The sequence below is a fragment of the Lycium ferocissimum genome, chromosome 8, assembly GCF_029784015.1.
Source record: "Lycium ferocissimum isolate CSIRO_LF1 chromosome 8, AGI_CSIRO_Lferr_CH_V1, whole genome shotgun sequence".
NCBI classification, from domain to species: Eukaryota; Viridiplantae; Streptophyta; class Magnoliopsida; order Solanales; family Solanaceae; genus Lycium; species Lycium ferocissimum.
The window spans coordinates 13,854,140-13,864,972 of record NC_081349.1 but is presented as its reverse complement, the minus strand read 5'-3'; the positions used below and the strand labels follow the sequence as shown (position 1 = coordinate 13,864,972).

At 36.9% G+C, this 10,833-nt stretch overlaps 1 protein-coding gene and 1 non-coding gene across 2 annotated transcripts; both read right to left on the bottom strand.

The window, feature by feature from the left end:
• Positions 1-320: 320 nt before the first annotated feature.
• On the bottom strand, positions 321-402 carry TRNAS-UGA (transfer RNA serine (anticodon UGA)). Its single transcript has one exon. It is a non-coding gene; the product is annotated as a tRNA-Ser (tRNA).
• A 1,119-nt stretch (positions 403-1,521) lies between these two features.
• Positions 1,522-7,788, bottom strand: LOC132067298 (histidine kinase 3). Its single transcript, XM_059460498.1, has 10 exons — positions 7,289-7,788; positions 6,416-6,700; positions 6,132-6,301; positions 5,637-5,849; positions 5,158-5,344; positions 5,021-5,072; positions 4,700-4,929; positions 4,517-4,615; positions 2,501-3,624; positions 1,522-1,977 (listed from the first exon to the last, which is right to left on the bottom strand). Exons 1-10 carry the CDS (start codon positions 7,748-7,750, stop codon positions 1,713-1,715), a joined length of 3,087 nt encoding a protein of 1,028 aa, XP_059316481.1. The 5' UTR covers positions 7,751-7,788; the 3' UTR covers positions 1,522-1,712.
• Between the last annotated feature and the right edge of the window lie 3,045 nt (positions 7,789-10,833).

The window sequence follows — 10,833 nt, the reverse complement described above, 5'->3', positions numbered from 1 at the left end:
CTCTTGTCTAGACTAATTTGAGATTTTAAATATTGTAACATATTCAAAAATTGAAAACTTGGAATATCAAATCAAAAAGTATGTCAAAATCATCTGAGGACCCGCCGATGAATACCCACCGTATTAGTTTTTCTTCAACAAGTTCAACTGAACTGTTATTTTTTGCGAATGAATCATACCAATGATTCTCTTGTCTAGACTAATTTGAGATTTTAAATATTGTTAAACCAAGTGCTATTAACTTGTAAACTTTATTTTAACTCAACGAAAAATGGGATGATGATTAAAAGCAATACAAAAGGAAAAGAAAAAGAAGATATCGTCGACAGCAGGGTTCGAACCTGCGCGGGCGAAGCCCAACAGATTTCAAGTCTGTCTCCTTAACCACTCGGACATATCGACTTACATGTTCGAGAACCTAGGAGAAAGCTTACATAACGGTACTAGCCAAGCATTTTTTTTTTTTTAATAAAAAAACCAATCAGATATAGAAGGTGAACCAAAGAATTTTGAATGTGACACTTGTGGGACTTGTGCAAGGCTACCAGAACTTGATTTGTATGTGCATTCATGGTCTGAGTACATGTAGTAAAAATATATTATTTCTATACTTTGGAAATTCTATCAGTGAAAATCTTGATAGAAGGGTGGACTATATGTCACTACCAAGAACAACCCAAGTGGGAGCAAATTGTAGGCGTGGTGGTTGGTACATCCTTGTCTTACCTAAAACGCAGACTGTTCAACACTTCTGTCCCATCTAGATATGATAGCAAACACCAATTGCCAATAAGACTCATTCCTTGTACAAGCTTACAATAACAACATACCTAGTGAGATTTGAGGAGGATGGAATATACACAGACTTTACCGTTATCCTTGCAGGGCAGAGAGTTTGTTTTCGAAAGACCCTTACTCAAGAAAAGTGATTTTCAGAACAGGTTTGAAAAATACAAGAATTGGAAAGATGTATGTAGGTCAACTCATGCTTAAGATAAAATTCTATTAAGCTATATATACTCGTGTAACTTCGAACACCACCACTAACACACTATATATATTATGTCATCTAAACTAAAAGAGACCGATCCTCCCAATTGTAGTAGTTACTACAAGTCGAGTACTAGACAGGTTATTTCGCTTTAAGGGGAGAGCAAGAAACAATATCAAATAATTGTGCATCTGCAGAAGCAACATTTGAATGCTTGCTTTATACTTTATATCAAAATGTCCTACATCAAACTTGTTCTTTGTACTATACACAAGGAAAAAGAAGCAATTCAGCTGTTTGCTGTCCCTATGTTTATGCCAACTATGACTGAACTAAACCTTTCTTCATCTATTATGACTACTTCCCTATGTGCCTTGTAGGTTTTGAGAATATACATGAAACGTATTTCTGTTACAAACAATGTTTGTTGCTATATAAACTAAACCACTCTCTATGGTAACAGATCCTCCTCTCCTCGAGCTTGGAAGATACGAGATCAAACCCCAACAAAGTATCCAAAAGCAATTTGTTTAGTTTCAGAGGTTCATTTCCCTGAAAAAGAATGCAATTGAATCCATGTGGTGGATATCGAGATTTTGAACAAGTACTCTAACCTGCGGAAGTAATGTTTGGGCCATAAAGCACTCACGGCTGGAAAAAGGAAACGTGAACGACCCTGAGGCACCATAAAGTTGATGACATTTCTACTCGAGAATGCTCTTCAGGTATTCTGATTTGGCTTGACGTGGAAAAAGCGCGATGCTTCTTGATAAAGCTGCTCAGCCTCAAATGGCTTCGAAACATAACCATCCATTCCACATTTCTGACACTCTTCGTATGTAGCTTGAATTACATCAGCAGTCATAGCCAGAATGGGCACTTTCCAGCTTGAAACATTTCCATACGCTTCAGGAGGAAGTTGTCCAAGTTTGATACGGCTATTGATATCAGATTCCATTTCGCGGATCTTTTTTGTAGCTTGAAACCTGTCATTGGATTTATAGTGTTACTGTCAGCTTAAAAGCGATTTAATTAGCCAAACACATAATAGAGCTTTTCATAATCTCAAAATGATACTTTTACAGCCCAGAAAGTGCTATGAAGGAATTGCGGAGCAGAAGCTCATTGTTATGCAAGAATAAGCAAGGAAAATATAAATTAGGTAGGCATTTGGCCATATATTCTAAACATTTCACTTTATTTACAATTTATGGAGTTGGAGCTGGAGTTGTGTTTGGTTATATCTTTTGCAAAGAAGATTTGGAACAATGTCCATGCTTGAATGTACTTAAATGCAACTGCAAAAGTGAAAAGTGAATTGTAAAATGAGTTGTAAGCTGTTTTCCAATTTTGAAATACAGCTTCAAGTTTGATTTGGAATTTTCATGGCCAAAGACTGATTTTCAAATAAAGTGAAATTATTCCGAAAAAAAGTGAATAATTTTTATGGCCAAACAGGTCCTTAGGTCTAACAGTGGTAGAAAATATAGTTTTCTTTAAGAAACATACCCATCCATTTCTGGCATCTGAATATCCATGAAACAGGCATCAAATTGATGAGGTGGCTGTAAAAAGGTAAGTGCCTTTTTTCCAGTGTCTGTGCAGACAACATCAGCACCATACTTCTTCAGTGCAGCAGCAGCTACTCTAAGGTTCACGTTATTGTCATCCACAACCAAAATTTTTCTCCCCTGAAGGAGCTTGGAAAGAGAGAGACCGGGAAGCTCTCCGTTCGAGCAATTTCCTTTGTTACCAACACCCATGGCACGCTGGAGCGATGCAGCAAGCATACTCGCCCTTAGTGGCTTCATGATGACAAATGGAATAGGAAAACCATTGGCTGAGACACCAGCTCGGCTAGAATTTATAGGATTAGCTAATATAAAAAGTTTAGGAGAAACACTAGCATTGATCCTTCTTAAGTTCTTGACAAAGAGACTTGATTTTTCCAAATCAGTATCCCAGACCTCCTGTTCAATGAGGATCATATTCGTGACTCCATTTTCAGTTCTTAAGTAAGACAAATCTGAGACCACTTCAGCATGGACTCCGAGTCGTTTCATGTGATACAGTGAGACCTTTGCACGGACAGTTCTTGGGTCAACAATTAAGGCTCTCATGCCATGGAAATCTGAAGAAACGGAGTTCGATTGATTGTTGATTTGCTGGATCTTCTGCTCATTCTTACAGCGGGCATTGGTGAAAACAGCAGTAAAAGTAAAGGTGGATCCAATCTTTGGCAAACTTACGAATCCAATTTCACCTTTCATAAGATGTACCAAACATTTGCTTATGCTAAGTCCAATACCTGTTCCCCCATGGATGCGAGCAATAGAAGGACCAACCTGCATGAAGGGGGTGAATATACGAGATTGAGCTTCTAAAGGAATTCCAACACCAGTGTCTTCTACTGAAACCATCAGATTGATCTGGTCCAACGAGGAAGATGCGAAAGAAGCGCAGGATCCTTCTTGATTAAAAACCACAAAATTTCTCCAGCTCTGTCGTTTATCGGCTACAGGCAATCCGCTCAAAGTGCTCTTTAACGATGATTCCATCTTGAACTCCTCAGCTGACTCGATCACTTCCTCGACAAGATGGACAGTCACAAATATATGACCTTCCTCAGTGAACTGCAAAAAGACATTTAACTTTTAGAGAGTTTGAAAAGTATGAACATCCCACCCAAATCCTTAAGTGAGTGGAGTACCCACAACTAACCCCTTATATAACCTTATAAATGCGGTGCTTGTTTTATATATCAACCAAAACTCTTTCTTGTCCTTATATATCAATGTGAGTCATTGTATATCTGTGACAACCTCCTTTTTGCCCTCGCGGCCTTACATACTTTTTATGAGCCATTCCATATGTCCAATACTCTCTAGCACATGCAAGTCAAATCTGGGGTTCTCAAGTAGACTTGCACATTTAAACGTGTTTGAATAGGTTTACAAAAAGTTGGTGCTGATACCTCGTCACAAAGTCTAAGCATTCAAGCTAAAATCAACAGCAACAGCAACAGCAACAACACATACGCAATTAAATTGGGTAGCCCAACACCTTCACAGAATCCTTTAAATGCCTTTATATTTCCAATACAACAATAACAATTACACCTCAACCCAAGCGAGTTGGAGTCGGCTAGAACGAATTATATCAAGTATATATAGACAATATCCCTGATGTAGGACATTATTTATCTTCACCAAAGTGAGTGGTATATATAGACTAGATAGACTAAACAAAATCTGGGCGACTTTGATAAATGAATTAGTAGAATATACAAAAGCACATACTCGACTGCATTAATTACTTCCTTGTTTCCGCAACTAGCTGATGGATATTTAGTGATTTTAGATAACCTTTGAGAATATAGATAATGCAAACATGCAGAGACTCATCTATCTACTCCAGTTTGAACTTGGTTACAGAGTAGCATTCTGCTTTCGCTCCTAGCTAAGTCAAGCTCTTTGTCACCACTATATTTTCTGGGACTAAAGTCTAAGAGACAAGTGAACTTACTTTGATAGAGTTTCCCATCAAGTTTGTGATAATCTGACGAAACCGTCCAGGGTCACCAATAAGCACATCAGGAACCTTATCAGAGATGTAAGCTGCCAACTGTTCTCCAGACAAAAGGTTAATTAGATCACACAATAGAAAAAAGAAGACAGTAGAAAATGGAAAGTCTAAGATGTGGAGTACCTCAACTCCTTTTTCTTGAGATTTCCCCGAAAAGAGCGAGAGAACCTCATCCAGAGTAGCTCTAACGTCAAAACAAACTGCCTCAAGCTCGAGCTTACCAGATTCAATCTTTGCTTGGTCCAAAACCTCATTTATGAGTGAAACTAAAGCTTTACCACTGGCCTGAGCTGTGCTCACATAATCTTGTTGTGTCACATCCAGACCAGTGTCCATAAGCATATGAAGCATGCCTGTGAAACAAGTGTATACATGTTTATCTCCGATATCCTCTAAAATCCACAAAGAGTAACAACACAGCAAAAAGAAAATTTTGAGACTCACCAAGAACACCGTTCATGGGGGTCCTGATCTCATGGGAAACAGTAGCAAGAAACTACACGATAGAGGTCAGCTTAGAACATATTCCATAACAAGTGTTGGATAAAAGTATTAGGGAAACTAAGAAAAGTTATATGTACCTGTGATTTTGCAATATCAGCAGCCTCAGCACGCTTTTTCAGCATCATCATCTTCTGATAATCATCCTCGACTTTGGCTATTCTGTTTATTGTTGCATGAAATATTTGCCCTATAAGCAATGCGATTACTATAATTCCTGTTGCAGTTGTGATGGCTAGCCAAGGCCATGGTGGTTTCTGTTTGAATCTGCAAAAAGAAGAGCAATCTCAGAGGATACAATCTTGAAGTCAATTCTCTGGAGACTTCTCTAATCTATAGTGTCCATGACCAGTTAAGCGAATAGAAAAGGCCTAAAATGATAGGAATCATGAATATGCACAAAAAAGTCAAAATAATCAGTGACACCTCGTTCAACTAAATAATAACATCTGCCCATACGCTTCCATCAAACAAAATAGCACAATCAGCAACACGGAAGCTAGCAAGCCACAAGATGAAGTTGAAAAGAAGACATCCAATGATGAAAGCACACAATCACCTGCAACGCATCTCATGCCTTCTAAATGGATCTCCAAAGTTGAGGGCACTGACATGCTGCACACCATCACTCGATACATTTGAACCATACATGCTAATAGGGTGGGAGATATTAGTCGTATCGTAGACGTTCACAAGGATAGTTTGTTTGCTCGCAAGCTGCTGAAGAAGTTTCTCTACAAGTGACTCAATGTCGAGGACTCCACCAAGATACCTGCTTGCAAAAGGAAGAAGCGTTAAAATATCTGTGTTATTTGCTAACATAATTTGGTCAGATGAGAAGTCGTCAGTTTACTGGTCCCTTCATGAATTTCCTATTTGATAAGCATTCCAGAATATTAGCTTACTCTAGAATGTGCATTCTAAAAAGTAGAACAAGATTATTATCTTTTGTCTTTCTCTTGCAGTTCTGAGATTCTTTTCCCACTATGAAAGGGCAACATATTCCAAAAGTTGAGTAGTCAGTGGGTGATTGTAAAAAATTTAGATGGCATACCCGTCAGTTGCTTGAATCCTTTCATTTGGAGTTGCATTAGAAGGAAGATCAGTTTTGTAAACTGCAAATGTCTTTATCACCCCAAGGCGATTCGTTTTAAGTAGCTTGAACGGAGCCGTGAGAACACCCTTTCCTGATTCCCTTGCACGTAAAACATTCTCGCGATCTTCCTGTTTCGCAAAATCATTCGTAAGGGTCTTGCTCTGTGTACTTTCCTTTCGTATGTGTGTGCGTGGGGCAAGAAATTAAAATGACTAAATCTAGCTATCTAATAAAGAAGTTACCTTTCCGGAGAGCATATCAACAGATATTACATGTGCAATCGTATCCTGTGCAAAAATAACAGGAGCATATTCCTCCTGAATCGGCGATGGCTCCAAGCCATCTCTATCATACTCATCGTCTTTGTGAACTGGAGTTTGTTCAAGTATATCCATTCTCTTAATACTCCAACCATGTTTCTTCTCAAACTCTTTTCTTTCCGAGTGGAGCACTCTTACTGCGTATGCCACTCCACTTGTAAGAGGCCTCTCGAAAGCTGTTCTATCTGTATATCTTGCAAAAGTACTCTGCACGGGCCACAGTTTTTTAGTGAATTATATAGAAAGATCACTAATTTGGTCCTATAGGCCCAACGTAACTAAGAACACCTAGAACACTTAATCAAACAGCAAAATTATAGACTATCACTTTCATTTGATTAAAAACTGAACAATGAAGTTCAACATAAAAGTGACAAAAAAATTGGTTCATGCCAAAGCACAAAAATTGATGGTTTATTCACTATTCAAGCAGGGCAGAGCTAACACTTAGGTCACGGATTCGGCTGAACCAATTAGCCTTGGTCCAAACCCTATATTTTTATTAAAGAAATCTATTGAACATGTACAAATTGTTCCTGAAGCTATAAGCTTCAAATCCTGGTTTCGCCTCTGTATTCAAGGGAATATGAAACATATTGTATATGGGTTCAACCATGGAAAATAGCTATATGTGTGAAAATTCCACAAATGTTAAATTTTGCACCCATAATTTCAAAAAGTACACTAAGTTCAGTGCTAAGAACACCTTAAAGGTTGAAGCAATCAAGTTTAAATCCTGGATCCAAAGACGGATTTAAACCAATAAAATGAAATTGTAAAGATGAGAAATTAGACCTGATCAATAGCAGAAGGATTCCTTCCATGGTGGAAAGTAGAGATGAGAATTGACATAGCCTGTACATGATTCATACTAACATTAAACTGATCTTGTAACATCCTAGCCCTTTCATCACACATACTTGTAAGTGTTTCTTTTCTCTTCTCATATGCTTGAGTACTCATATACCAAAACACTGAAAAAGAAACAATAATCCACAATAATACCCATGCTATTAATAGCTTCCTCCACCACTTCTTTGCTACAACATACTGAGGGTAACAATGGTAAATCTTACTACTTAATTCTGCTATTCCTTCCCATAATTTCATCACTATTTGTTCCCCATCACCAAGCAAAGTCTTGGTAGTCATAATTTCACCATCATTTAACCAATTCATAGAAATCACAGACACAAACCAGCAACATAGAGTCAAAAGTAAGTTCAAACCAAAACCAATTACATGGAACAAACTCATCCAAGAAACCAAAAAGCTGCCAACTTGGAACACATACCCTTTTCAAGAAGACTAACAAACTATGAAGAAAAAAAAGTGAATTTTGATGCTATCTTGCTACAAACCCCTTCAAATTAGGGGAATGTAAGATAAGAAACAACAAAAAGCCAAAAAAAGAATCAAAGGATCTCCAAGATTCCAATTTTGTATTACAGGAAGAAAGAATTTTGATTATTACCAAGTAAGCTACTAACCAAAACTCAAAAGAAACAATGGGCCAAAAATCAAGATTCTCTAGTATGTGTACTTAGTATGATATAGTAATGAAAATAACACACTTGTTTTTTGTTCTTGAGTAGCACACAACTTTGGGAGTTTCAAGAAATAGCCAGTCAATAATTTCACAACAGATTAGCTAGATTTGTCAGTTAATATATGTACCCTCAATGAGGAAAAGAAAAAAGAAATATATATATATATATATATATATTTTTTTTTTTTGGTTCATAAACACTAGTAGTACTAATAAGCTTACTATTGATAAAGAATCTGTAAAAGCAAAGATGAAAGGAATATGGTGGTGTTACAAATGTCTGCTGCCACGGTCTGTTATCTCTCTATCCAATTTCTGTCTACATCTAAATTAATAAAAGAAACAACTAAATGAACATATTCCCTCATACAATAAAATATAGAATATTTTAATAAAGGGTAGAAAAGTATACTTCCACTCAGCAAGAAAATGACTTTTTATTTTTTATTTTTATTTAATTTTCCTTTTTAATCCTTCCACTTAACTTTGTGTTCACATCGCCTTATCTATCCACACAAGACAAGTCCTATGGTTACACGCCATGTTGTTAAACTCTATTCCTTGTACGTTTCTATGATTTAATTGACAATATTAACCTTGCATGTTGAGCAATATATCATGCATGGCATCTAATACCAAAGAGGGGTAAGTGAAAATGAGAGAACAACAAATATTCTTTTTATGGGGAATTAATTAATTTGAAGTTTTGTATGGTTACAGGTATTATAGTACTAAGGGCTCGTTTGGTTGGGAAATGATGATAGGCAGGTCGGGTCGGGTCAACAAAGTGAGTGGGTAATTTTTTTGAAATCGGAAAATTTAAGAGGATTTGGGGTTTTGTCAAAAATAGGGGTAAAATGTGAAGTTTGAAGGCGAGGGTATTTTTTGTTATTATCGCTAACCTGAGCAGTAAAGTTAGGTCAAAAAAGAAAGTAAGGAAAAAAAGATGTTGTCCAAAAAGCTTTTCCTTTTTAAAATTATGTCTCAAATCAAACGCTCTTAGTATAAATTGATATGGAGGGAGTACTTTTGCATGTCTGGAATGTTTTAATGCATTTTGTTGAGTTTAGGATATTTTGTGGAGCTTGTTTAAGAAATGAACAGAAAGATTCTGTATTGGATAAGCCAAACATAGTAATATTACTCCTGTAAAAAATATATACATTAACTTATTGTAGTGAGATATCTAAATATGCAATGAAATGGTGATGTACTGTCTAATTTTGCAGCTTCCCCGTTTGAACCACAAAAAACGTCCATGTGCTCTAACAAAGCTGTCTTCATATTATGGGGAACAAATTTTACTCTAACTGTCTGATCGATATTTTTGGAACTCGTATACTATTCGAAAATATGAAATGAGCTATGAAATTTATCGATAATCTTCATCTAATCCGTCGCTAGATAGGATCAAATGGGCCTAATTGAATTTTCTTATAATCCGTCGCTAATTCATAGCTAAATGAGATTAACATGGAATTTTTCGTTGTTTAGCTACGAATAAACTTGTTTTCTAGTAGTATATTACGTGTTACCCTTATATTAACACCCCCCCCCCCTCCTCCTGCACCCCAACACACACACACACAAAAAAAAAAGGGTAAAAAGACAAATAGAGACATGAAAACTTGAGGCCGCAACCAATTAGTTAATTATTTTATTAATTTGATTGTTGCTTTACCAGCTTCGTTTAGATGAATGGTAAAATAATCCAATAATTAGAGAAACAAGTTAGATAAGAAAGTTGGTTGGCCAACCTTCTTTAGAATTTACTTAGCTGTTTCACATTGTAGTAACCTTTTCCTCTTCTCCTTTCTTAAGCTTTAGTTTATGCTCAAGGAAACAAACAAAGTAAAAAAGAAGACAAGAGAGAGAGTTGATTGGATATTTTGTGGCATCAAAGTGATGGCAAGCTAAGATGACTTGATAGGCAAAGTGTCACAATTCACAAGCATATACAGAAGTGTACATTGATTGTACATAAAGCTAATAACAAAATTTCTCTTATTAACAATTATTTCGGAGAAATGTTCTTATTGGTGCTAATTGTATACGGGTAAAACCGAGGACACAAGCACGCTCGGTTTCCCGTTGTCATGGCTATGCTCGGGTGCATCACGACCACCTCACCGGAAACGAGGTCTCGAGCTCGGGCCAGTACGAGGGGATAAAGGTAGGGTGATTGGTACCCGTTAACGGAAGGCAGAAATATGAGTCTACATGGGATATCTCGCGTCAATGCGACGACATGGCGCGCATGAGATTTCTTTTAACATTTAGAGTTGTCTTTTAGGTTTAGGAAACTCACTCTCTTGCTCTAAAGAGGATCGCCGTTAAATGAAAGGGGTTGGCAATGAGAATGAGAGAAAGAGATTCTGCTTGTGTCATGCAATTTATTGCATGGGTTTCATTACGTTGTGAGTTTTTATTTTATTTGTTTCTCTCTTGCTAGCTCGTATCGAAAGGATATCGACCTCGGTTTCTAACTTGGGAGTCATACGTACTCATGACTTGGTTAGATTTGATTCTTTGTCCTTTTAAAATATATCCACTATTTAAATCCCTTTCTTGAATTTGCTTTTTTTTGCTTTTTTTATAAAACTAAAGGTACATTTTAGGGCATTTCGCCAATGGGCCTAATATATGGGGGTTTAAATAACATTTGGGGAAACTCGATATTTTACCTTGTTCTTTGGGTTTTATTTGAATTTTTGAAATTATTTCCATTTTTCAACTTCCAAAGGGCCGACCATCCGAGCAGCAGGGAGTAGAACAACAAGCGCCCCCAATC